We start from the raw sequence: 25,201 nt of genomic DNA on the forward strand, positions 1-25,201 counted from the left end.
ACTTATATAGTTTAGATTATAATAGATAGTATAATAATAATATGTTATGGGTTTGTTGCTATTTTTTTTAGAAATTCTTAAACTTTTATCTCAGATTTAGTTAAAGAAGAGTACCCAATACGTTGGCTACCAAATATCTTTTTCTCAGCATTTTTAACTGAAATTGCCACACGCAAGCCATCGCTTTGTCACGTTAAGAGGAGAGTCTGAAGATTTGGTCTGGTCTGGTGATTCGTGGTCCGGGGCCTGTAATTTTGTATTGACATTGGGTCATTTGATACAGTTTTCCAGCTCATTTGCTTGTAATTGGGCACCGAAGTCTCGCCCAGACTCCGCATGGAATCTTCGGAGACTCTCTTCTGCTCACCCCTGGCCTAAAGAGCCTGTGCGTCGGGTTGACGACTTTTCAAATTATCAGTAATATTGTGGAACTTGTATATTTATTAATCGGGATTTCGTGTGAAAAATGCGTCCAGGGTGCGTTCATACATTGTGCTTGAGCCCGGCTCAGCAGACAGCAACAAGAACCACATTTTCGGCAGGACCCCTCAATTTAATGTCAACGACGTCGGTGGCGTTGGCATCACTTCGTCTCTTGGCCAACTCCTTTGGCTCTTTTTTCTTATAAACAGTGGCTTAGCCACCTGCATTGACTGGCCTCCGACTCTGCGATTTTTTGATTTTTTTTTTTGGGACTGTCGCGATCTGGAGTGAGTGTGAACTTAATCCCTTGGCCCCAATTATTCAAGTAATTAAGTATTAATGTGCGAAATTTTATCACCTGCGGCCAGGGGTGCGATGGCTTTGAGCTGGACAAGCCGTGATTTTCCAGCCGATTTGTGTTTAAACGGTCGTGAAAGTGGGGCTTCTTGAACCCGATATCGGGAATAAGCTGAGCCTAGGGAAAAAATGTGAATTTACTTTGAGCTTACTTTTGGAGAACTATAAGAAATTATCCAGCAGTTAACTGTATACGTTTCTGTTTAATGCATTTTGAATGTTTAAAATTAATACATTGGTAACGTTGCCTAATATTTCTGTTTCCAAACCCACAATGAAATCAAAACTACTCTGTTTCCTGAGTAACCTTAGCAAATACCTTCTAGGAATAACCATAACTTTGAGTGATTGCCCATAAAAACCGACTGATCAAGAGATGCCGCTACAGGTCGCCAAGATCTAAAGAATCGGGCCATGTCCGAGTGCAATTAGCAGATATAATCCGTGTGATTCCACCCAACTAAAATGTCAATAACAATAAATTCCTGGCAGCTAAGCGCCGACAAAACTGGCGATCAAGATAGCGATGTGATCAGCTCATAACTGTCAGAAGGGAATCAATTGAATTGCCCAGGCCAGCCCAGCCAAAAAGGGATAAGGGAATCCAATCTGGCGATGGCAAGGATTCTCCGAGGACCCCACAGGACTCGCTTCGCATAATATTTTAGAGGCGTGTTCCGCCTGTCAACATTTTATGTTGTGGTCAGAGAGTCAAATTGTGGTCGCAACTGACACAGCAGCCCAAGAAGGAAAAACTCCTTGGATGCTGAGAACCGCGCGGGTGTTCCCAGGACAGGTCCTTGAGCGCACAATGGAACAATGGCGAGTCCTTTGTGAAACAAAGGCCCCTACTTACAACACATTATGACACGAAATCGAAAACGAAAACGAAAACTACTCGGAATGCCAATGGGCATTTTATGGCCCTCCATCGTCCTGATTCATTGCTATTGCTCTATTTCTGGGGCTCCTGGCGAGCTGCGGCATGTCCTTGCGACTCCTTTTGATGCATTGAATTTGCGTGAACCACAACTAATTTTATTGCTTAATTTTTTTGTGTGCCAGTGGCTTTGCGGCGATTTGTCTAATTGAATTGCGCGATCTGTAAAATTATACATTTGTCTCCGCGGCCAAGTTCATTATTTATTTCTGTATTTTAACCGACCCCTCGATTATGGGGGTTTAATGTAAATTACCCTTTTTGTTTTCGTTACCTTTGATTTGGTTTTGTTTATGGTCGTTTGGTAAACGATTTGGGGATTTTATACGCCTGGCGGGCGGATAATTTGCTCATACATACAAGCGATTTATTATAAAGGATCCATTAGGAAAATTTTTTATATAATTCGTATGGCATTCAAGAAACAAAAGTAAGAGCGTAAAATTAGTTCACTAAAATGTTGGAATGTTTGGTGATTTATAAAAAAAAACAAAACATAAGAAAGTTATAATATTTCTTGTAGTATTTTAAATTAATTGTAATTCAATTTAATACTAATTATCTTTATATGATATATCGTTTTTGTGTTTCTCAACCCTTAAGAAGGTTAGATTTTTCTATCATCTTCGTAGACGAACCAATTATTGTGGCGGGCATTTTTAGGAGTTGGCCAGCTGACGCTCCGATGTTTTGGCCTGATCCTGAGGCACACGTGTTCATTTGGCAGGCATGCGCGCGATTTTGGGGCTCAATTTGGATTTGTAAGCCGAGCCCCGAATGTCTGTGCATCCTTGTCGGCCTCACACCTTCCCCAATACCATTTTACCAATGCCCAATACGCAGTGCCCATTACTCTCTTTCCATTCCCCAGGAGCAACCCTTTCCAGTTAGGTTTTTTCTTCATTTTTGGGGCTCCCTGGCCGAGTCCTTAAAGCCGCTTATCCTGCTGTTGCTGTTCGGGTTCGACTGTCTTCCCCGCTCTTCCTGCACTCGTGCTCCGATCGGAAGTCAACAGTAACTGTTGGTCGAGTGCTCCTGCTTCCTTGAAATTGTCTGCCAGGTCGGAGTGGAGAAAGACCCAACCGTAAACGAAACAGCTACAAAAAGTATAAATTCAAACGAGAGGTAAAACGGTCCAGGCACTCAAAAAAACAGGATAATCACTGGGAAAATAAAAAAAACAAAAGCGCAGTCTAAAAAAAAGAATCCTAAAGGAATACGTATTTTAATAAAACTTCAATGGTTATAGAGTAAATATATTGAACTGGTACTGGTCAAATTACCTATATCTAAAATATCTACTGTGGGGGGAATCATTTTGAATACAGATATCTGGGGTATTACATAACATATACCATAAAATTTGACTTTCAGCTAGCAGTTACAATTTACGCAGCATCTCATAGATTTAGGAATTTTCAGTCCCGATGCTGTTAAGTTTTGATGAGATTGTTTTGAATGTGCTTATCTTTAAATTATTTTTAAACAAAAACTCCTGATGGAACTTTTTTGACTTTGTTTCTAATTCTATAATTCCTGATGAAAAATGTTTTTTCTAGAATGTTTTTACTTGTTTCGAGTTCATTTCTAATCTAAGGCTCGTTTCTAACCAGCTTGGAATATTTTTTTTGAGTGATGGAGCGAAGGAGCGTGGGCAACCCAATTTCCGAAGTCAAAAGTGGCACCAGATGACGGCGTGCGCCGTTCGTTTGTTCTAGAAGGAGACGGGGCGAGAGGTCCTTCGGGAGGAGGGTCGGCAGAAGATGGCATATGTTGCGCCCTGGCTCTATCTCGCTTTGGCCAATGCCCCGAGACGGATCCTTTTCGCTGGCTTTCACTCGCACGCCACGCGGCTCGTCCTGAGAAGACGGCGAACAACAATAACGATTATTCCTTATTGTGAGCCCAAGACGCGCCAGTTGGTCGCTGGCGGAAACCTCGATCCTCAAGTATACGCTATAAGGTAGTAGTCAACTGCTAGATATCCCGGAGGCTAGGAGCGAATCGCTCTTGGTTTTCGGCCGACAGAAGGTCTAGTTACAGTTACCCGAAAGTTCGGCAGTAGCACTCAGGAGCCCACGCAATTAAAGCTGCATCAATCAAAATTAAAGACAATCCGGCAGCGATTTTTAAACGCCATCTAGGCACGTAAGCCGAATTCTAAAGACGCCGACTCTTTGATATTTTTGCAGATCCTCCGACAGAATAGCTTGTGTCAATATGTCTCAAGGTAAAGGCCATTAAATTCAAATTACACTTTAATGGATGCCTACGAGTCGCCAAATATCCCCGAATTTCTCTATATTATGGAGGCTTATTATAAATTAATTAGCTAGCAAGTAATTTTAAATAACATCAATGTATGTCAAAAATCTACTATGAGTTCGACATTCTTAAATAAAGTGCTGCATGAAACGGTGTTGATAGTTTTGCTTATTTTGTTTTCCAATTAAAAAGAATTTTAGCTTCTTTTCAGAATTCAGATTAAAATAGAGTGATGTCATCACTTGTAAATATGTAACCCTAATTAAACTCACGTCCTCAATTGGTACTATCGATTTTTATCAAACGGAAATGACTAATTCGACTATAGATTTCTTAGGTAATAATCAAATCTAGACCGTATATATTTGCAGTAAATGAAGTTTTTATTATCGATCGTAAGCAAAATGACAATTTTGTATTTGACAAGTTAAGGCTTTTCAAAGATAGTTATCGCATGTAATGCTGATTAGTCAATTATGGTCAGTCCCATACGATCAGTGAAAAATGACTTGGCCGCATTAAGTGCAACCTCTTGGACTTTTCGGTCCTTCAATATAAGCCCTGCGACCGCAGGAGGACCGACATCGCGGATCCTGGATATAGCACTGATCACATGCTTCGTAAGTTCTTCTCGCTGACTTTTCGATAAATCATTTTTAATGATCTCACCCAATGACTTAAACTTTCCTGGAATTAAAAGACTGTTTAGAATAGTGTTCACCGTAGCGCCTGAGAATCTTGCCTTTTGTAAGTCCGTAGCCTGTAAGTCCACCTACGGTCCCGCCCACAGCAATGCCCGCGGGACCCATTAGAAGCCCCCCGACTAGGGCACCGGCAGCACAAACGGCTGCTCCTTTGGCCGACTCCTTGACGGTCACCTGAATATTTACTTCATCGGCTAGTATGGCCAGGGCTCTAAGTATATCCTGGGTAATTGCAGCCATACTTATTAGTTATTTGCAAAAATTGTAGTCTTTTAAGATTCAGAGCTATCCAGCAACTAAGTGTGATTTCGCAATGCAGGTTCCTTATAAGTAAATTAACCACTGTGGAGGAGAGTTAATCGATAGATAACAAGTATTCTCTATTATTTTGGCTATCGATCTATCAATGTTAAGTATCGCACACATAGACCGAAAGCTTTCTGCAAATTTTTAAGATAACCACATATCCCAACCATTTCCTAAACTTAGTTTAGCGCTCCGAACTCTTTTTATGAACATACAAAGACTTTCTACCCATGTATAACGGGAATAGAATTTATTTAATAACTGGGTCTATTTTAAATATTACTCATTTGTAATCCCAAATACTGGGTTAAAAATTGCACAAGAGCATCTAGTGCCGATTTTTGCACTTCATAATCTCGTTTGAAAGACGCCCAACTATTCGAAAAATAGCTCTATTTACAAAAAGCAAGAGTTGATCTTATATAAACAGAGTCAATCCCACGATTTTCTCAAATCATGATTTCCTCAATTTAAAGAAACTTATTTATTACAATTAAACAATTACAGGGTGTATAGGAGGTACATACTTTCTGTAAAGGTTGTTTTATTATTGGAAAGAGTATTAAACCTAATAGCCACTACTTTCGGATCTCGGTTTCCAATAGGCAAGAGTCGCGCGCTCACCGTCACCAAAATCCGTCAGATGTCTGAAGGTGCTCAACAGATGTTGGAGTAGGCGGAATTTGTGCAGCTACAGCACCGAGACGATCATCATCGGGCTGCAACTGTTACAAGCACTAAAAATAAGATAAAATTCAGACTCTTAGTGAAATTGCAGCAAGAGCCGAAATAAAGAGTCGTAGACATTTTCGTTGCTGCACCGTAAACAATGAAAGCGAACCGGAAGGCGATGTGGTGTTCATAGGTATCCGACAGATTCTCGAACCGAAATTCCGCTCAGTGTGCCGAAGGCAGGTCAAAATAATTTGGCTTACTGCGGAAGCGAGAGGAACAGGGAAATAACTGGCCGATCTCGATCTCCGTCCCTATCCTATCTCTTTCTAGGGCCAGCTGTCGTCCATTCGGATCCGTATGCCACCATATACTTGTATTATATCGTGTGGCTGCCACGTGTCGTGGGCAAGTCCATTGGGCAATTGGTCAACTCGGCCGAACAATGGCCAATTAGTATGCATGCGACTTTGAAAAGTGAACTTGCGATTAGCCACAAAGTTACCCGAAATTTGCAAATACAGTTGAGCCTCTCCAAGTCGAACCAAATGGATGGGCAAACAAGTGGGATTAGCATTAGGATATGAAACTTGTTTTCATATTATATTTATAAATTTAATGTTTTGTAATTGCAAGCCTAATATTGAAATTTTATAAAAAATGTTTTTACAAATTAGAGTCAGCATACAGAAAGATTCAAAATTTAATTTAATATTAAAAGTAAACTAATATGATATTTTTAATAACTCTCTAAGAGAATTTCGTTTATATCTATGATAAAATGGACTCTTTATGGGTTCTTTTTAAAAAAATGAAGAGTCTACACTCATACTTGAATTTTTAATTACATCTAAAAATAATGTAATATAATGATTTTATAAATCCATGAAAGAAGTTAATTGTAGAGAGGTTCCACTGTGCCTACGAATATGCAGATAGCTGCACCAGATCGGCTGCAGCAGCTGTAATATCAATCAAAAACTTGTCAAATAAATGTCATGCATAAGCAATAAGTGAACAGGATGTGGCAAGTCCTCGGCCCCTGTCATCTTGTGGGTGCATAAATTTGCCATTGGCTGCATTTGCCTGGACTCTCTGGCAGGACAATTGCTCACAGGAAGGGTTCACTGTTGCTGGCACTGATCCTGCTCCTCGTGCAGATAGTCGCCAACCTGCTGGACCACAGTGGCACAGCAGCGCTGGGCTTGCTCCACTTGCTCCTCGGTGGTCTGATGGGTTTGCACCAGGAGCAGGGAGGCATTGTGCAGGGATTGGGCCATTCCCTTGTTGATCTCCGCCATGGCGTTGATGAAGCAGACACTCCCACCCGCCGAGGCAACAGGGTTGAGTGGGGAAGTGCCCAACATCTGGCACTTGACTGGCAACTGGGCCATCTCCTGCACTAGCTCCTGAACTCTCTCCAAAGCCAGCTGTCCCTCCAGGCGGAAGTTCTCCAGGAGATCTCCCAAGCCGCCCGTGCAACCACCCACTTGATGGGTCACATTTTCGTTAAGATCATCCAAACTCCAGGCCACATTGCAGTCGGGATTGGCCACCAATATCTGATTGGTCTCAAAGATCACGTCACTTAATTGGGCCAATGCATTCGCGGTGAGGACCTCGATGTTCCCGGTGATATCCTGCAAAGTGCGATTTATTTTGCCCTCCAACTGAGCAGTGGTTTCGTCGCTAACATCTACGGCAATCTCCGCCAGGTTGTCCACCACCATGGAGACGGGTCCATAATTTGTGGTATCTGTCTCCACTCGGATCACCTGGCAGTTCTGCAAGGAAGGTAGTCTGCATTTGAGAAGATCTTTGCATTCCAAGGGCACTACTCACTGCAATAGTTAGAAAAAGCAGTCCACATACTGCTACTAAAATGGTTTGACTCATCATGTTTGTGTTGTATTTTCTAGTGCGACTGGCCCTCCGGAAGTCTTGGTATATATAGTCAAAAGATTTACAAAGTGTCGCGATAAGAGATTGTCTCCTAAAAAGCACACTGCCAAACATAATTTTTCCATCAACCTAATGAAACACAAAGCACGTATATTTTATACGACACTACTTTAATACGCTATATAAATTTAATGGTATGCTTTTTAAATAGAAGTTCCTAGCTGAAATTATCCTTAAAGTTCTGCAAGTTGTAAAACTCATCTTTTTTTAGCCTTGTAATAATATCATTACTATTACTGTCAATGTATCTATCTTTATTTTGTCGCACAGCAGATCATTTGGTTACCTGTAAATGCGACACGATCGATGACTAACTTGGTATTTATATTAGAGATAGACATTCGAAGTCTATCTTCTGATAAGGGTCTTCCCATAAACACATTAAAACACATATTGCCCATTTGTTTAATGCCAATTCTTCGTAGCAGAAAATATGTTATATTTAGAATTGGCCGCCACTTTAGTACTCTTTAATTTTTTCGAGATAAAAAACATTTGTGTTGGCAAACTTATTCTTAACTGAAATGTTTACAAGAATATTTAATCCCTTTTTTTAATAAATATATAATATTATTTAATTAAATTGTTCTTAAGTAAATTTTAAAATTTATTAAGCATGCAAACTGCTTTATGTAGCTATCATACTCGTTGCTGTAATGATCTATAAATAAAACGCAGACTTGTGAAAGGTATCAGATAGAAATATTTTTGGGAATCAATTTGATTTAGTTTCAAGATGAGAATAGAACGGGTGACATGGCTGTTACTGCTGTCGCTTCTTTGTGTAAGCTATAGCTTTGATATGTGTAAAAAATAGTTAATAACACTAAGATTTTACAGGTGCGTGGGCAGAAGAGAAAAATTTGGGGTCAGAATGGACCGCTGTATGAGTCCACAAAGCAGCTGATAGCAAGCCAAAGCTCCAATGCTGCCAGGATCTGGAACGACACTCAGCAGGCGATCTTCGAGAGATCCGAGCGACTGCAGGTGGCCAAGGACACATTGGATGATCAGCAGCGAGAGGTCAGTGCCCGCTTGGAGGATTTCTTCGGGAGTCAGTACAGCGTAGAGTGGCGTTCCTGCTTCAAGAAATACGAAGTACAGGTGGCCCACTTCAATCGGGAGCTGCTGGACAAGTACAGCATATGCAGCAATTCCCTGGAGCACATCATGGACCATTTCCAGCAGGAAATCGTGCTCGAAGTCGAGTTCCTTCGAAGTGCTTCTCTAGAGATTGCTGAGTTGTCGAATACCTGCCGCACTTGGCAACTAAAGCAGTCCGGTTTTAATCACGCCGGAATCTTGTTCTGCACTATTTCCGGAATTGGGAGAATCAATCAACGGATGACCGGCTGCCTGGATCTTTGCGATGACATCCTGCTGGAGATGACCATGGAGGATCTGGACACACCAAGTTGCCTTTTCTACCATAATCTGAAGATTGAGTTCGATGAGGTCTTTGCTGAGATTGAGCAGTGTGCGATGAACTAAGAGAAAGGAAATAAAGTGAAATGCATAAGGTTTTACCTAATATTCCCTATTCTTCTAAGTTAGATAGACAATTCATTAAAAGCTCCCACGAAATGGTAATTTGTTTACTGAAACATTACCCCGTGGAGTGTTAAATATAGCGTAATATTGGCGATAAGCCGCGATTATCGCGTTCTAATCAACGCGTGTCCACTTGAGGAAATCCAAGTGCGGTATCAGCGATACTGTTTTATGAGCTATACTTCTTCCGATAATGGGGCTGGTCAAAATCCCTCCTCAGTTGCACTTAATCAGTTGGCCGGGCAAAATGGTTAGAAAAGCGCTGCTCCTGTTGGCCAATGTGCTGCTCTTTGCTTTTGGTGGTGCCCACCGGGAACTGGAGAATCTGTTGCAGAAGCAACAGGTGGACTTGCTCTTGTCCAGCGATGAAGTGGCGGCACTGCGTCCATTGTACCTTGAGTTCCAGGCCCAATACGACTATTTGTACAGCCTGAAGCTCCAAAACGGCAATGGAAGTGATCAGAATCCCGTAGAGGAACCTGAACTAGATGGTAACTACGTGCAGGCCTTTGAAGACTTTCGCAGCAAGTTCTCCATTTACTTGGATGAGAAACCCCGAGTGGTTTATGACACTAAACTACCAAACGTTGAGGAGATCATGGGAGAACCCAGTCAGGATTTGAGCCCCGATCAAAGGGCGGAATTCGAGGACCTCAGGGACATAATTCAGGATGTGATTGACGAGGCCCAGCTTGGGATTGACGACATGGTGGAGCGGGCCATCCAGCTGGAGACGAATCTGCTGACGCTTAATAAGCCGAAGATTGTGACCGCAGCCATTGGCGGATTGGGATACATGTGGAACTACTGGGGGCGTGGAAGTCAGGCCGCCTACTGCAGCTACTCCCATGTTCCGGAGTTCCAGATAGCCCTGCAGGCCATTAACGATGGCGTTGATTGCTACTCCCGCACCATGGCCCTGGTCATGCGCATCCAGAACGAAACGGTGGCCGCCGTCAAGGAGGTTAAGAGCAATGTCAGCAGCCTGGTGAAGATCTACAAGAAGATCGCCGCCAAGCAGACGACCGTGGGAAAGATCCTCTCGGGTACCGTGAACGCTCTCAGTGCAATCCGTCGGGTGCACGACATCATAGCCGTTGGAATCGATGTTTACGCCAAGATTAACATCAAATTGCCAGGAGAGGCTCTCCAATCTGCACAATGCGGCGTGGTATTTGTCAACAGCATACCCCAAATGCTGGAGACGGCCCAGAATCTGACGACGTGCATCACCTACGTGAATCCGGATACCATAGACTTCGAGTTCACCCACCCAGAAGAAGATCGCTACTGGAACACCGGTGCCGAACCTCCGGAAATTCCCCATGAAAACGTGGTGGACGATGATGACGACTATGTGGACTACGCGGAGCTGGACGACTATGAGGATCACAGATAAGCTTATGGAATTTCCACCGATTGGGGATAAGGGAAGTTAATCTTAATAATAAAACGCCAGATAAGGCACAAATTGATCGTTGTGATTAAAATATGATCAGAAAATTAAGTTGGTTAGCTTTTAAACCAGAAAATATTTTGATAGATAAAAAAAGACATCAACAAGTATTCCATTCTTGAAAGGACTTCGAAAAAGAGTTGTAAATACTACTTACTATACTTACTATCAAGTTCCACTGGCTATATTTATTAGTTCTTCTAATCTTAAAAGCGGTAATCGCACAATTCCATTAATTTATTGCACAGAAGGAACAGCAGTTACTTTCTGTTTAATTTACATATTTTTTTGGTTAGATATAAAAACAAAAACAACCTAAAATGCTTATTCAAAATTTTCAAATTCATGGGAAGTAAAAAAAGTATTTTAGTAACTACACCTGAAGATCTATTTGCATTAAGTTTGATTTTACAATATTTTTGTTCGTGAATGGCTCGTTGAGTATCTTTTAGTTTGGTTTCACATAGTTGCCATTTATTTTCGTATTTTAAAGAAGCTCGAAGTTAATTATTTTTCCGTATATTTTTTTTTAATTGTTCATAAAATGCACTCATTTATCTCGCACTTCGACTCTACAGATTACTCCTATGACTAGATTCTGGACATGAGACTGGGGACTCTGACTAGACGTCGCTCTCCTTCAGCTGGCGCACATACTGCTCGCTTAGGGACTTGTTAATTCCTTCGTTATTGATGGTCGAAGGACCTGCAGCCTGTGGCGTGCTCTGGGACTTTAAGACATTCCGTCCCGTGGGACTGGGTGGTGGCTTCTCCGCCCCGAAAGCCTGTGGTATGGCATCGGCCATCAGGGTTTGCCGACAAAGGGCGGATAGAGCGCTTCCCGGACTTGGAGGTGGATCCTTGGGCTTCTTGTTGCCCCTTCGTAACTTTGAGGTGAGAGTGGCGAATCCCAGTTTACTGGAAATCTTGGCACTCCGACTGACGGCTCGTGGCAAACTGTCGTAGGCACTGGAAGTGCCCACACTCTCCTGATCCGTAGATACCTCGTGATAATGCGGTTGCCTGTTGGCCTCCTGGGCAGCTGCTCCTCCCCTCATGCTGCCCGCACTGATGCTCTTTTGGAGCACCACTGAATCCGTTGCCTTGCTGGGTGTTTGGGGTTCCTGGCGAGGAGTAACCGGAGCACTCTGCAGGAACTGCGCCTTGGCCAACTGGAGGCGTCGGGCCCTCTCCGAAAGAGGAGTAGCTGGGCGATCTAGGGTTAGACTTTGCGGAGGTGGGAACTCAAACTGCTTGGCCTTGGTGGGCGTATTGGGATGTTTTCGCTGGATCCTTGGCAAAGTGTTATCCTCCTTATTGGGCAGGGTCAAAGGAACAGGTGACGGTGGAGGAGGATGCACCCTGGAGAAGCTGGGTCCGGAGCTGGTCTTGGCTATCTTGTGCTCAATCCGATTGCTAACATTTGCACTGTGCGATTTGTGCAGCGAGTTTTTCTTGTAAAGATGGGCCTTCCTTGGTGGAACTGGGGGATTGCTTAGCTCATGATTTCTTTTGGCCGCCGCCAATCTCTCCATGCTATCGCTGGCTAGAGGAGGCGGGACAAAGACAGATCCGCGCCTGAAGGTCTCACTACTCTGGCATTTGCGCAAGTCCTCTTTAACGGACGGCTGCTTTAAGCGTTCCAAACTAATGGATTTATATAGACTGAGTGGCTTGGGGAGGCACTTGGACTTCTCCGATTTATCCAACTTATCCGACCTCTCCTCCGTGGGACTGTCCAGTTCCTTTGCGATCACAGCTATGCCCTCGGAGGCACTTGGTTCTGGGATGGTGGTGAAGATTTTTCGCTTGGTCTTCACAAAGACATTGGCATTGGTGTTGTAAGCTCGATTGGTCTCCGGCAAGGGAGGAGGAATAAAGGCACCCAGTTTGGTGGGCGGAGTAATTATGGACGACGGAGTGGTTGAAGTAAGAGGAGTGGTGGATGCCGACGAAGAGATAGATGGAGCAGGTGCCACACACTGACTCTGCTCGATGAGTTCCCCCGGCTTGACCTTCAGCGAACCGTAGACGATATCCCCGCCGGCAGTGGCCATCTCCTGTTCATTGGTCGTCGAACTCAGCCGGAAGTCGTCGTCCAAGGAGCGCTGCTTCAACCGGAAGTTCTTGCGGCGCAACCGACGCGGTGTCTCCATAACAGAGTGGGTGTCCGCATCGCTGCTGTCGCTCTCCGTCTTGCTGTTCTGCCGGGAACCCATTTTGCGCAGGCGCAACAGTTTCTTCTTGGCACAGGCATTTGCATTGGTAATACCATTGGTAACCCCATTGCCACTCGGATGGGCGATTACGGTGGGCAAGCTGGAGCGGCACAAAGTGCCCGTCGTGGTGCTGGTCTCCGTTTCGTGCTCCATGGGCGAGGCAGCACTGGCACTATTATCGTCCTGGGCCAGACGATCTCGGCTGGAATTGTCGCAGGTGGCATAGGCGGAACTGGAATCCAACTGTTGACCATCCTCGCTGGTGATGTTGATATCCGGCACAATGTCCCGGGGATAGCGATTCGTTCCGCCCTCTGAAATGTAATTTAAATTTATTAAGGAAGCTTAAATTAAATAGGTACAAGTATTTCTCACGTATGCTCAGCTTGAGACACTGTAGGGATTCATGCAGTCCTTGGAGCTCCTCCAGATATTCGAGTGTGCGCTCCTGCATAGTTTCCTGGCAACAGGCCTCATCCAACGGCGATTTTAGACTCTGGAATTATTATTATTATTATTATTATTTTTAAGCATTTAAACTGTAAGTTCCCAATAGTTATAAGCAATTTTCTGTTTGGCTGCAAGAAAAAATCCTACTTAAGTTAATACTTAAATAATCCATAATGTCTTTTCTACATAGTTCTTAAATACACAATCAGATATAACTAGTGTTACAAAACTGTTGTCTATTATCTGAACAAATACGGAACAAGAAAATATGTAACATAACATATATTTTACTTTGGTATATCTTAGAGATTTAAGACCTTTTGCTGATATAGCTCCATAATAAAACCCTTTGTTCCTCATATATGGTAAACCCGTATATTTATAAAATATATATTTTGAATTACTTACCAAATCGGCCAGTCGTCCCAGTTCGCTCTGGACGTCGGATATGGCGTTGAGCACGCCCGCCTTCATCAAGTTATTGGAGTAGTATGGATAAATGCCACGAATGCTCAGCAATGCGGCCTGGCAGTCCCGCATGGACGGGTGTTCCAGCAGATCGGGTGAGGCATTCTTCAGCTGGCCAAACAGCTCATCGGCACGTTTCAGTGCTCCCAGCAAGGGCGCCAGATTTGTGTGCGACTCGAAGCTCTGGACGCGACGCGAGTTGCTGGAGGGAATTGGAAACCATTAAAATCCGGAGGATCGGGTACGCCACATGCCACCTACACATAGTCGTTGCACTGCACCTCCTCGTACTTGTAAATGGGCGTCTGCTGCTCCACCAGCGTGTGGGCGGTGACCAGTGGCGAGGCGGTGTCATGGATGTGCTCCTCCACCTCCACCATGACCGCCTCCGGTTCGTCGTACTTTTTGAACTCGTGATCGGTGAGAGCATCGGTACTGTCCTCGATCTCCTTCAGATCGTTGACGTCGTTCAGGGACAGAGATGAAGCCTGGTGGGAGATGGCCTGGGCCAGATTGCAGTTGGGCGACACGCTATCCAGGGAGAGGGACCTGCTGAGCGTGGGCGAGTGATCCGCTGCCACTATAAGGGAGTTCAGGGTTACTATGGTTGCTTCTGAGGATCTACAACACCCACCTTTATTGCAATCCTTGTTGATCCGCCTCACATCTATGGGGCAGTAGCCTGGGTGCAGCAGGGCAAAGGTCGAGGCCTCTGGCCCAATGCCCCTGGCTTTCTCCCACTCGTACAGCTTCCTGGTGAACTTTCTCGAGATACCCTCGAACTTCATCACCTCGCCATCCGAAGTCTTGACCTCGATCTTCTTGGTGTGATCCGGTACTACAATCGCTTTGAGGCGGGACAATCTGTTGGAAGACTTACAGGGTTAGTTTCTTGAAAGGAAGCGTTTTTTTTATACAAACTTTTCTTTGTCGTGCGGTCTGTGCTTGTACCATCGATCATCATCGGATCCTCTTCTCGTGGACTGACTGTGTTTGGATCCACGTTTCAGGGAGTCATTGTCAGAGGTGGTGCCACCGCCAGGAGCGCACTTTAAACGGTTCCATTGCTCTGGGGAGGAATACATATATATTTAGTTAAGATGTAACTGAAAATTTCAGGCATATACCCACCCAACTTCTTCTGGAACTTCTCGGGCAAATCCTTCTGATCGGGCAAGGCACATAGACCCTGGCCCTCTAGCTTCAGCTGACCCATGCTCCACAGGTTCCAGTCGATCTTGGGCTTGACCTCGCCACTTTGGCTCTTGGCCGTGGGACTGGCCGCGGGCTCCAAGGATGCGTACGATCCTCCCGAGCAATTCTGCTGCTTGACCCGCCACTTGTGCAGCTTCTTCTTGAACTGCGGGGTGAGATTCTGCTCCAGCTGGGCGGTGGACATGAGTTCGTTGTGCAGCAGTTGGGTGGGCGAGTGCTCCTCGCTGCTCCTCTTCCCACTGCTAGTTCCTCCTCCAGTTGCTGCTCCGCTGCCCAGTTTGATACCTAGTAAGGTGGGTTATACACAGATTAGCACTTTCTTGGATATGGTTTATGAGGTTTTTGGGGATCCCTACTGCGATTGCTGGCGCTGGAACGCTCTAACTCGCGTTGCTTGTGCTTAAACTCCGAATCTAGTTTGAGTACGAGAAGTTGATAATGTTGAAATACCTCGTCATCTTCGTTCTGTGGGAAATTCTTACAGTTTGGCGTAGTGGGCTCCGAGAAATCGCCACTGGACAGATCCTCGCTTTCTGCAAGAAGCCTTAAAGTTAAGGAAGGTTCTCTGATTAGAGGGATTAAGGGGTAACACCACAGTGGATTGTTCACATTGTTCCATAATTTTGTCAGTAGTGTTACCCTTGAATCCTTCCCCTTGCTCACCCACCAAATTCTCCAAAGAAATCCGAATGTCTGGAAGGACTGCTGGGCACGGAGGAGGTTCCCGGCGAGTGGACACGACGCATGCGCGAATCCTTTGGACTCTTCAGGGGAGAATGCAATTGTGGCAGATCACTGTACATCTGGTTAACCTGGTTGAGATTCAGAGGACTCGGGGGCAACTTCTGCCGCCGACTGCTGGTGGCCTTAATCTCCGCCACATGATCCTCGGGAAGGACCTCAAAGTCGGAAAAGGCCTTGGATCTTCGCAACGATTTGCTGGAAGAGGACTTTGCTGCTAATGAAGGAGCGGAGGATTTGATGTTGTCCAGTCGCTCGTCCGTGGCGGATTTTCGCAGCTCCACCTCAAAGTTGGAGGTGCGGGAATCGCAGCGCGTATCACTCTTTGAGGAATCGCGACCTGAGAAGTTAAGGAAATTAGTTAATCCCATTGTAAACCAATTAGTTGTAAGGTATTTACGATAACTCTGTCGACTGGCCGCCTCCAGATCATCCATGGAGCTGGCCGAGCTGATGGTTCCGGGTGTCCCACCCGTATCACTCATTATATGGCCGGAGGAGGAACTGATGATGCTGTCGGCGGAACTGCTTCCAGCCGCCGTACTAATGGGCACCTTGAGGTATCTGAAAAAGATTATAGTAATGAAAGAACGTTCTTGAAAGTCGTAAATATCTTTACAAACCTCTCCACCTCGTGGTTAAGTGGCATCAGGATATTGGTTTCCGGAGCTCCTGGTCCCGAGGGTGGCACATTGGCCCGCTCCCACTTAAAGGCCGCCTTCACCTTGGTCCACTTGGAAACCTTTGCCTTGTTGTCGCTGTAGGTGCTCTGCCGTCTCAAGAGATACGGCTTTGAAGCGCTGAGCTTCAAGCCAGGACGATCGCCCTTCATGAACATATTGAGGTCCTCGTCCATCATGGACTTACTGCGCTCGCGAATACTGTGGAATAGTAAGTATCATATCAAATAAATAAAAAAGCTTATCGTCGTCGTTGGTTCATTTCAATATTATCCTCTTGGAAAAAAGAACAATAGATTTCTTAGGAAACCATATGAAAAGAGCCAAACGATCTTTCCCTTATCAGTGAACGCTGTTTTTGTTTTCTTAACTTGGGAATTTATGTATTTTCCAATCAGACTTAAGCACTAGGGAACTGTAAGGCAAAACTCACAAAAATACCGGAAATCAGATTATAGAATACAAAGAGGAATGTTATGTGCAGACGTCGGATCATGTGAGTCATTTTCTTAGCATCTGATGGTTAAAGCTACTTGATTGGCTCAAATTTGAACCACAATCCAATTAAGATAATATTATACAACCAATTTGTAACTAGTTAAGGATTAAGGGAAAACGGATGCTAAGGAAATTAGATAACTATAACCATTGAATTGTCAATGATCCTAATTTCCTACATATTTCGATAATGCTTACCGCTTAAACTTTCCCTGCTTGAAGGGCGGAGTCACCTCAGTGCCCATTAGGGACTCCAGCCAGGTGAGCGAGTGCTCCAGCTCGAACTGGTGGTCACTGTTGCTGGAGCGTGGTGGCTTAGTGGGTGGACGCTGCCGGATGGCTTGACTAGTGGAGGGCACATCATCGTCCAACGCGGCCAGTTCCGCCTCCCGTTCGCCCGCCTCGTTGTCGGCGATGGTGGCCAGTCGGTGCTCCAGGAATCCCTCCAGCAGGTGGTAGGTGCGGGTCAGTTCGTCCATGGCTTCGATGGCGGAATTGAGGCGCGTCTTCAGCGGTTCAATGGTGCCCCGATCCGCCCGATACGGCTGGCACTTGGAGCAGGAGTGCTTGCCCCGTTCGCAAACGGGCAGATCCTTGGCCTCCCGCCGCTCGAACTTGGGGGAGGCGGAGAGATTGCGGGCCCGAGAGGCCACGGCCGGAAACTGGAAGATGTTCTCCTCCGTGCGGCCACACATCGCCGGCGGAGCGGTGGGCAGGGATTCGTAGTGCAGGACATTCTGCCGGGATCGGGTTCGTCGGGGTTTCGGTGGTGGTTGCGAAGGTGGCGGCGGCTTGTCCCAGTCCATCTTGATATCGCTCAATCGGGCCTTGTTTGTTTACTCTGCCCGATACGCCACTAAAAACGCACACAAGACAAGAAAATCCGAGAATTATCAAAATCGGGAGATTGTTTATAGAAGAGGAAGACCAATGTGGAACGTCCGCCGCCGATCGGCAAACGGCAATCGCCAAACGGCAAACGGCAAACACACACATGAACGAGTCTTAAAGTGTAACGATTAAATCCACGAAATGTAAACAATAATTTCAAAAATCCCATTTCAGCACGTTTCCCCACATGTGCGAAAGTTTTGAATATTTTCGAAAAATATGCACGCGTGTGGTCACTTAACCGCAACGGAGAATCGATCCGGAATGCACTGTTATTGTGTTTTGGATCTTTGGATCTTGGATCATGGCTACGGTTTTGGCTCAGGAACTGGATGCCATCGATCGTCGAGAGGCCCGCAGAAGAACAAATAAAATCACGCCGCAAGCCAAACTATTTTTAAAACGCTGACACTCTTTTGTTTGCCTCCCCATGGCGATCGCACTATAGCACACAACACACACCCAGTATTCCTCCTCCTCCCGAGATCCCCCTTTCGGATCGCAAAGTGCGCAACACTTCCTTTATTCCACTTTTAGGTTACACGCAATTAATATTTCCAATTTATGCGAAAGTGCACGCACTCGTGGAGAAATGTACATACTGGACGGATGGATGGGTGGACGTGGACCGGCGGACTGGAGGACCAGTGGGTGTGTGGGTAAATGGGTGATTGGGCGAATGGACGGTTGGGTGGTGCTGCGAGCAGATCATGTGTATCTGAAGTCGGCGGCCCCCATTACTTTCGCCACTTTCCGAACGTTATATCGAAACTGTTGCCACACATTGAATACACACATTTTTCTTTTCTCCACTCGACTTTTCTTCCTGGCTGCGCTTCTTTTGTTTTATGGGTTTACGCGCAAGGTTGTCGGTCTATTTCGGGGTGTTCGCCAGTGTTTTGTTGAAAGGAAAAACAATAACAAATTATTACTTGCACTTTTCCTATGCACACTCGATCGTCCGCCCCGCCGCGGAATTTTCTTCGGTCACTCTCTCTCGGATTCTCGCGATTTTCCGCGACTCGAAAATTCCGTATACGTCCGTTCCGCTCGTCGGTCGAAGCTATTCTGAGCGGCACGGCGCTTTTGAACACATCGGAAAAGTCGAAAAATGTGAGATTTATTTTTAGAGAGCATTGTACGGATCTCTTTGCTGGTTTTTAATATTTCTCTTAAATTTTGATTGATTTGGAATTTTATTGGATTTAGGTCTTGAGATTTTGACATTGATAACAATTGTTATCAGAAAAGTATTTTTTTTTTAAATAAAGGACAGGGTGTCGAAAGAACATAAAGTATTTAAGACTATTATTGAATACTTCGTTACTCTAATCAGACCAAACTTTTTGAACCATTATTCCAAGGATATGACAATATATATACATTGTGTTAATAGAATTAACTTAATTGTGTAATTTAGTTAGAAAAAATAAACCTTTTAAAATATGGATTTATGTAATATAACGGTTATTTAAACATATGAAGTTCCGTTACGCACATCCTTCCACATTTAAATTATTGAGATAGCGGTATATTTCTATTCAAGTTTCATACCACGGTTCGTAAACACACTTGTTTTCCTTACCAAAGCAATGTGGCAACAAAAACTTTCCTCACAAAAGCTGGCAACTCTGGCCGGCGAGGTTATGCAAAGCAAGAGTTTAGATCCCGGTAAATAGTCTTATTTTTGAAAGAAATGCAGTCCATCCTGACCTCCATGAGGGCACTGGCCCTGCGCCAACCCACGATGGAGTCCCTCCGCCTGCTGCACCTGTCCGCCGTGAGCGAGGCGGCCCGCAAAGGAACTCGGGAGAAGGCCCGCAAGAAGAAAGTCAAAGTGGAGGTAAAGAAGGTGGGATTCATTCCTCACAATCAGCGGAACAAGAAGTAGGTGCTTGAGTCTCAGTACAAAATCCTAAACTAACCTCGTACCATTCCCAGAATCAACGTTAAGCGGGCGGACAAACATGTGGACGACTCCTGGAAACAGGTGCCCAAAGACGACTGCTATGTGGGCCGCTACTACCGCTGGCCGGTTTACACCGTGCAGGAGGCCATCCAGTGTCACCGGGAGACCCATCATCCCAGCATGTACAATGTACCCAATGCTCCCCTCAATGTGGACATCGAACTGAACATGCAGGCAGAGAAGATCACCCGGTTTGTGGACAACTTCCAGCGCATGGCCATGATTCCGCACAAGTTTGAGCATGGCGAGGAGCGCAAGATTATAGTTTTCACCAAGGGAAATGTGAGTGGAGCTACTTAGCTTATAAATCCTTCAGTAACATCTTGAAATTCCCTTCCAGAACGAAGTCCTGGAGGCCAGAGAAGCTGGAGCCTCGCTTGTCGGCGGCGTGGAGCTCATCAAGGACATAACCAACGGTGAGCTGCTGCTCTCCGACTACCAGTACGTCATTGCCCATCCCAACATCCTGGCCGAACTGGTGGCCCTGCGTGGCCTGATGAAGCGCAAGTTTCCCAATCCCAAGAGCGAGACACTCGGCACCAATCTGGCCGAGATGATCGTGAAGTTCTCAAGCGGCATTAGCTACAGCGCTGCCAAAGATGAGAACCAGCAGAACTTTGGCCTGATCACCGCCAGTGTGGGCACCTTGGACATGGATGCCCAGAAGCTGGAGGAGAACCTCAAGTTCCTGCTGCAGGATGTCAACACCATGAGGCCCAAGCGCGAGGGTCGCTTCATTACCCGAGTCCTGCTGAAGAGCCCGCCCAGCAGTGAGCAGCTGAAAATTGATCCCTATGTCTATGTGCCAGAGATGTGGGACAAGAGCACGGCGAAGGTGAAACGGGAGGAGACCAAAAAGCAGGAAGAGCCAGCGGAACGCAAAGAAGCCGTGGCCTCCAATTAGTTAACACAGAAGCCTATGTATTTTTTGTTGATGGATCGTTTGTGCATACTTTAAACTTACATCTTCCTAGAGTCCTAAACAGTCTACATTACTTTGGCAGCGTTATATTGCTCCTAAGCCTTTTGGGTGGCGGTGTTGCGTTGCTGGTGCTGGCGCAGCATCTCCAATTGCTTGACACGGGTGTAGGCGGCGCTGGCCACCAGGACCACCACATTGGAGGTCCACCAGAGAGCCGATCGAACGTCATGGTAATACTGGGTGGCAATCACCGTTTGGGCGCAGGCCTTGGCTGTGCCCGAGATATTATGCGTCAGAGCGGATGTGACCTGGAATATCGATCGAATTAGATAAGCGTTTAACACGTGGATTCACTAGCTGATTACCTTGATTTCCAGAGCTGTGACAAACCCTATGGCAAAGCCACAAATTCCACTCAGGGTCATGGCGGCCCAGAACCAAGGAGCCCACAGGTTGGGATACGTTATAATGGTCTCCAGCTCGCCATTGATTATGATGAGAGGAAGGAAGAGCAGCGTGGAGTACAGATTGTTGTAGTAGCTGAGCAGCCACACCTCCTGGTTGACATAACCCAGCGACTTCTTCGTCTGAATGGAGAACATGGCCAAGGCCAGCGAGCTAAGCACTCCGAAGATGGTGCCCCGCCAGGAAAAGACCTCCGTGAGGCTCTCCTGGTCCACGCCCAGCCAGAATCCTATGACGATAGCGGCACAACATAGAAGACACTTGAAGCTGGTTCGCTGGCGGAGAATCACATATGTGAGGACCACACTGAACACTGTGGTTAGGGAGCGGCCGATGTAGTAGAAGGCCACTGTGACATAGGATAGCGACAGGTTGTTGGCCCCGATCATCAGAGTATAGAGCACGGATAGTGGCAAGATCTTGCGGAAAGTGTCGATGTCCAGGGGATTGCCCTCGGGAAAAGAGAAGACCGACGGGTACTTCCTGCTCAGACGGCTGGCCACAAAGCAAATCAACGTGGAGACCACGCACTGGAACCAGGACATAAAAAGCGGAGCACCCAGGTTCACTGTATCGCTGCTTAGCAGGTGCTTATTCACGAAGACCGTCAGTATCGAGGTGCACCTGTGGAAGACATGCAATTTCAGATGGGCCGCAAAACAGGCTCCTCTTCATTACTCACCAGTAAAGTGCCACCACGAAGAATATCTTCAGGTATTTGTTCACCAGCCGGTTGTGCTCCTCCAGATTCTTGTACATTTTGGAGTTGTGGGCACTGGAGTCCTATTTGTGCGAGGGAAAAATAATTGTGCGTTATTTTTACACGTATCTGCAACCCGGTCTGGCGATCAGCTGTTCCAATGAGAACGTTTCTGTTGAGTGCGAGGGGGGCTTTGAAAGTTATTAACCGCAAGGTAGAAATGAGGACTCAGTGCAAAATATAAAAGAGCGTTATAATTAAGAGTCCTGATCAATCTTTCTTATCAATTCTTTAATTTATATGTTAAATAGACGACCTCTAAATAGGTAAACTAAATAATTATTTTTTTTATCTAAGCAAATAAGACTTTAATATCTTTTCATTTGAGGGTTCTTTCTTTTAAGCGGGATCGAAAATATGTTCCGAAACAGAACCTACAATGGTTTTTATAAGCGGAAGCTTGGTCGCAATTTAAATTTCACTTATTTAGAGTACGGTTCGTAAAAGTGTATATGTATGCCCTATGTAGTGATTCATCGCTAGAACATGGCTGATCAAAAATGTATGCACATACATATGTACTTCTCCATGTACATTGTACATATACTCATAACAACAAGTGTATAATACTTCTGTTTATATTTTAAGTCTAGATTAACTAGAAACATAAAACTGCTGCTAGAGTTGGTATTACCATGGCAAAAAAAATGAATTGTCTTATAACTCATTAATTGCCATGGTAATTGCCCCCAAAAGAAGACTCCACCGACAAGTGCAATGCTTAAATCAAATTTATTCAAAACAGCTCTTTTTAGTTTATGTTTGTAACGTTTCTTCTTGGTCGTCGGCTGATCCATGCGTAAAAATATATATATTTAGTGTTTCTCTTGAATCTCTCTCTCTGACTTTATAAATACAGGGGAAATATGGGTATGCCGCCCTACTTCTCCCACTCGCGGAACTCGGTTCCATCTGGCGGCTTCACGGTGACCTTCTCCTTGCCCACCTCGTTCCAGTTGGTGCTGAGAACGGTGCCTCCGGATTCCGAGAAGGACTTGTTCATGGCCTTTTGAACCTCGGGCGAGGATGTGCTGTAGATCTTCTTGAACAGGTTGTTGAGGGCCGCCTCGCCCTTGGCCTCCTTCTCGTCGATCTTCTCCTCCTCGCTTACCAGCTGATCCCAGTTCTTGGCCTTGGGCTTTGGGGGAGCAGCCGCGACCACGGCCTTCTCCTCCAGGTCATCCCAGCGAATGCCCGTCTCCTTGGCCAGGGTGATCTCCACTTTGGTGGAAAACGCCTTGTGCGAGGACCGCTCCACAACGATGGGGTGCTGGAGCTTCAGATCCAACTCGTAGCCATCGGCCGTCATGTGGACGCGGTTCGGCGAGATCCCCACCGCGTAGTTCTTATCGGCGGCGTTCTTCAGGAGCACGGTGATGACCACCTTTGTCTCGGATTGGTACCAGTCGTGGCGCACGGACATCTTGCTGACTCTGTTGCAAAGTACTGCGACTTGATTGGGGAGACCCCTATTTCTAAATTTCGCCCACTAAACGCAGATTGTATTTTTGACGGAATTATCCAGAATTATCGGACATATGACAACTAAACAGATTCGATGTATATTAAATATCGATAGCTTAGTGATGTTGAAAACATCGATGCATCAAAGTTTTGAACCATCGATTATTTTACCACGCAACTTTTGGTTGAAAACGTTAATAGAAATGGTTCCGAACCTAGATAAGACTGTAACAAATACTTAACCCATGTGGAAGTGCTAATTTCTTTATTATTTTCTAACACTGCCAGCAATTTAAAAAAGCCCGCGTATTAACATCTTACTCAATTTCATATTTATTGTGGAATCATTTAAATTCCCCAGAAATATCAAAACAAATCCGTCAGCTATTAGCTAATAAGACCACAAAACCGTAAGTTGTGTGTTTACCCACAAGAAGAGAAAAACTATTTACAAGAAACATATACTTTTTGAAAACTAAATGGCCAACCGCAGAAAACTTAAAACAAAGTTTTGGCCAATTTACGTGCACTTAAAGTTTTGGCCATCAATACGTTGGTTTTGGGAGAACAGCAGTCGAAAGCGCATAACTCCCGACGACAGCCGACATAAATTCAATGTTGCTCCCCTTTCATTCCCCCAGGCTCCTCTAAATCGTTGCGTTTCCAAAGTTTGTCCAAAGTGACAGCAGAAGTGAAAAGTCTGACTGGAAAGCGTTTTCCCTTTTACATTTTTTGACTCGCAGGCTACATTTTATCATGTTTGCGTTCCCTATAAATTTGCCATTATGTGTGCAGGACTGAAGAACAATTACAAAGAAACAAGGGTAAAAGGGAAGTTTATACCCATAAAAGTATGGGTAAGGGCAAAAAATGAGTATACATGTTAGTTTTGTGTTTTTTTTCTTTATGAAAATAATTCGATTATTTTCTTATGTTTTGTTTAAGAATTTGTAAATTTACATTTTAAGAATAAATAAAAAATGGGTTCCATTGCAGTGATAATAACTTATTTAAGCGGGCCATCATTCAATAGTTAATACTTACTTTTGCTCCAAACTAACTATGTTCATATTGTTCATATTATTGCGAATGTAGAAATGAAAAAACAACTAGATAAATAAATTCTAAAATATATGTTTGAAGCTTTATTGTCACATTCTACACTTATAAGCATTAAATCAAAACAAATGAGTAAATACTAATTTAAATTGGACAATAGTGTTTAGTGTGCTCGATGGAGTTCAATAGGGCATTTATAAGGTCGCACCTGTTGTACCTCAATGGATCAGGAGGAGAAGGGTCCGTCGAGTCCTTCGCTAGGATGTTCAGTGAAGGCGTCAGGAAGGAGCTATTTCCCCCAAAGTGCACGGAGTGAGGATGTAAAGATCAATATTTACAAATTGTGGAGTTCACGGAACCGCCCCCCATTTTGGCCTTGTTCCTAGACAGGTTCCGTCAGAACGACCGAGGACTAATACAAAAAAATCTATTTAAGGTCCATTGCGATCAGTTGGTAAGAATTAAATGATTATTAGCTCTTCAAATATTGATGGTATTCGTATTCGGAATGAACACCGGAACCGGAATTGGGCCCACTGCGGAAAGTCCTTTATCTCGGCGAAGAAATTGCACTGCAAAACGAACGGAGCAGGAGCAGGATGCTGATTCAGCGCAGCTGTTAAATCCACATTTGGCTGCAAACGTTCTCCTCCCTGTTAGAAAAAATCCTCCTGACAGAATTGAGTTTCTCGCATGCGATAAACGTACAGAAATGTAAAACAGTAAATGTAAAATGTTTTTACATTTGCGAACACATTGTTTCT

At 44.9% G+C, this 25,201-nt stretch overlaps 8 protein-coding genes across 10 annotated transcripts; 3 read left to right on the top strand and 5 right to left on the bottom strand.

The window, feature by feature from the left end:
* Positions 1–4,365: 4,365 nt before the first annotated feature.
* Positions 4,366–4,971, bottom strand: LOC119560653 (protein C19orf12 homolog). The gene is made up of 2 exons (XM_037874218.1): positions 4,728–4,971; positions 4,366–4,672 (listed from the first exon to the last, which is right to left on the bottom strand). Exons 1-2 carry the CDS (start codon positions 4,927–4,929, stop codon positions 4,452–4,454), a joined length of 423 nt encoding a protein of 140 aa, XP_037730146.1. The 5' UTR covers positions 4,930–4,971; the 3' UTR covers positions 4,366–4,451.
* A 1,476-nt stretch (positions 4,972–6,447) lies between these two features.
* LOC119560323 lies at positions 6,448–7,574 on the bottom strand. Its single transcript, XM_037873704.1, has 2 exons — positions 7,510–7,574; positions 6,448–7,451 (listed from the first exon to the last, which is right to left on the bottom strand). The coding sequence occupies exons 1-2, from the start codon at positions 7,564–7,566 to the stop codon at positions 6,792–6,794; spliced, it is 717 nt and encodes a 238-aa protein (XP_037729632.1). The 5' UTR covers positions 7,567–7,574; the 3' UTR covers positions 6,448–6,791.
* Positions 7,575–8,365: 791 nt separating this feature from the next.
* Positions 8,366–9,120, top strand: LOC119560987. The gene is made up of 2 exons (XM_037874764.1): positions 8,366–8,413; positions 8,470–9,120. Exons 1-2 carry the CDS (start codon positions 8,366–8,368, stop codon positions 9,118–9,120), a joined length of 699 nt encoding a protein of 232 aa, XP_037730692.1.
* Positions 9,121–9,411: 291 nt separating this feature from the next.
* Positions 9,412–10,686, top strand: LOC119560027. Its single transcript, XM_037873323.1, has one exon. It carries the CDS (start codon positions 9,428–9,430, stop codon positions 10,577–10,579), a length of 1,152 nt encoding a protein of 383 aa, XP_037729251.1. The 5' UTR covers positions 9,412–9,427; the 3' UTR covers positions 10,580–10,686.
* Positions 10,687–10,858: 172 nt separating this feature from the next.
* LOC119560026 lies at positions 10,859–18,877 on the bottom strand. Of its 3 annotated transcripts, XM_037873322.1 has the most exons (14): positions 18,731–18,877; positions 17,106–17,763; positions 16,353–16,610; positions 16,130–16,293; positions 15,656–16,069; positions 15,471–15,521; positions 15,345–15,401; positions 14,905–15,273; positions 14,695–14,842; positions 14,408–14,637; positions 14,035–14,353; positions 13,714–13,975; positions 13,231–13,351; positions 10,859–13,169 (listed from the first exon to the last, which is right to left on the bottom strand). In XM_037873322.1, the coding sequence occupies exons 2-14, from the start codon at positions 17,711–17,713 to the stop codon at positions 11,260–11,262; spliced, it is 4,911 nt and encodes a 1,636-aa protein (XP_037729250.1). In that variant the 5' UTR covers positions 17,714–17,763; positions 18,731–18,877; the 3' UTR covers positions 10,859–11,259. The 3 variants fall into 3 exon arrangements, with proteins under 3 accessions (XP_037729250.1, XP_037729248.1, XP_037729249.1); XM_037873320.1 differs by having other exon boundaries at positions 15,345–15,521; XM_037873321.1 differs by lacking the exon at positions 18,731–18,877 and adding an exon at positions 18,595–18,721 and having other exon boundaries at positions 15,345–15,521.
* Positions 18,878–19,427: 550 nt separating this feature from the next.
* On the top strand, positions 19,428–20,757 carry LOC119560779 (50S ribosomal protein L1). The gene is made up of 3 exons (XM_037874404.1): positions 19,428–19,685; positions 19,740–20,049; positions 20,108–20,757. The coding sequence occupies exons 1-3, from the start codon at positions 19,495–19,497 to the stop codon at positions 20,669–20,671; spliced, it is 1,065 nt and encodes a 354-aa protein (XP_037730332.1). The 5' UTR covers positions 19,428–19,494; the 3' UTR covers positions 20,672–20,757.
* On the bottom strand, positions 20,672–22,007 carry LOC119560780 (GDP-fucose transporter 1). Its single transcript, XM_037874406.1, has 3 exons — positions 21,837–22,007; positions 21,055–21,778; positions 20,672–20,997 (listed from the first exon to the last, which is right to left on the bottom strand). The coding sequence occupies exons 1-3, from the start codon at positions 21,911–21,913 to the stop codon at positions 20,785–20,787; spliced, it is 1,014 nt and encodes a 337-aa protein (XP_037730334.1). The 5' UTR covers positions 21,914–22,007; the 3' UTR covers positions 20,672–20,784.
* A 620-nt stretch (positions 22,008–22,627) lies between these two features.
* Positions 22,628–23,474, bottom strand: LOC119560076 (protein SGT1 homolog). The gene has a single exon (XM_037873384.1). The coding sequence runs from the start codon at positions 23,335–23,337 to the stop codon at positions 22,795–22,797; it is 543 nt and encodes a 180-aa protein (XP_037729312.1). The 5' UTR covers positions 23,338–23,474; the 3' UTR covers positions 22,628–22,794.
* Positions 23,475–25,201: the final 1,727 nt, after the last annotated feature.

Source organism: Drosophila subpulchrella, unplaced genomic scaffold, assembly GCF_014743375.2.
Source record: "Drosophila subpulchrella strain 33 F10 #4 breed RU33 unplaced genomic scaffold, RU_Dsub_v1.1 Primary Assembly Seq354, whole genome shotgun sequence".
NCBI classification, from domain to species: Eukaryota; Metazoa; Arthropoda; class Insecta; order Diptera; family Drosophilidae; genus Drosophila; species Drosophila subpulchrella.

What these genes read in the sequence shown, in the direction of transcription:
- LOC119560653 (XM_037874218.1), bottom strand. Translation starts at nt 4,929, where the DNA reads ATGGCTGCAATTACCCAGGATATACTTAGAGCCCTGGCCATACTAGCC. An exon ending in AGGCTACGGACTTACAAAAG is followed by an intron (nt 4,673 to 4,727) that starts GCAAGATTCTCA and finishes TTTTAATTCCAG; the next exon opens with GAAAGTTTAAGTCATTGGGT.
- LOC119560323 (XM_037873704.1), bottom strand. Translation starts at nt 7,566, where the DNA reads ATGATGAGTCAAACCATTTTAGTAGCAGTATGTGGACTGCTTTTTCTA. An exon ending in TGCTTTTTCTAACTATTGCA is followed by an intron (nt 7,452 to 7,509) that starts GTGAGTAGTGCC and finishes CCTTCCTTGCAG; the next exon opens with AACTGCCAGGTGATCCGAGT.
- LOC119560987 (XM_037874764.1), top strand. Translation starts at nt 8,366, where the DNA reads ATGAGAATAGAACGGGTGACATGGCTGTTACTGCTGTCGCTTCTTTGT. An exon ending in TACTGCTGTCGCTTCTTTGT is followed by an intron (nt 8,414 to 8,469) that starts GTAAGCTATAGC and finishes AAGATTTTACAG; the next exon opens with GTGCGTGGGCAGAAGAGAAA.
- LOC119560027 (XM_037873323.1), top strand. Translation starts at nt 9,428, where the DNA reads ATGGTTAGAAAAGCGCTGCTCCTGTTGGCCAATGTGCTGCTCTTTGCT.
- LOC119560026 (XM_037873320.1), bottom strand. Translation starts at nt 17,713, where the DNA reads ATGGACTGGGACAAGCCGCCGCCACCTTCGCAACCACCACCGAAACCC. An exon ending in AAGCAGGGAAAGTTTAAGCG is followed by an intron (nt 16,611 to 17,105) that starts GTAAGCATTATC and finishes ACTATTCCACAG; the next exon opens with TATTCGCGAGCGCAGTAAGT. An exon ending in AGACCGCACGACAAAGAAAA is followed by an intron (nt 14,638 to 14,694) that starts GTTTGTATAAAA and finishes GTCTTCCAACAG; the next exon opens with ATTGTCCCGCCTCAAAGCGA.
- LOC119560779 (XM_037874404.1), top strand. Translation starts at nt 19,495, where the DNA reads ATGCAGTCCATCCTGACCTCCATGAGGGCACTGGCCCTGCGCCAACCC. An exon ending in CACAATCAGCGGAACAAGAA is followed by an intron (nt 19,686 to 19,739) that starts GTAGGTGCTTGA and finishes TACCATTCCCAG; the next exon opens with AATCAACGTTAAGCGGGCGG. An exon ending in TAGTTTTCACCAAGGGAAAT is followed by an intron (nt 20,050 to 20,107) that starts GTGAGTGGAGCT and finishes ATTCCCTTCCAG; the next exon opens with AACGAAGTCCTGGAGGCCAG.
- LOC119560780 (XM_037874406.1), bottom strand. Translation starts at nt 21,913, where the DNA reads ATGTACAAGAATCTGGAGGAGCACAACCGGCTGGTGAACAAATACCTG. An exon ending in TTCGTGGTGGCACTTTACTG is followed by an intron (nt 21,779 to 21,836) that starts GTGAGTAATGAA and finishes TGTCTTCCACAG; the next exon opens with GTGCACCTCGATACTGACGG. An exon ending in TCACAGCTCTGGAAATCAAG is followed by an intron (nt 20,998 to 21,054) that starts GTAATCAGCTAG and finishes TCGATATTCCAG; the next exon opens with GTCACATCCGCTCTGACGCA.
- LOC119560076 (XM_037873384.1), bottom strand. Translation starts at nt 23,337, where the DNA reads ATGTCCGTGCGCCACGACTGGTACCAATCCGAGACAAAGGTGGTCATC.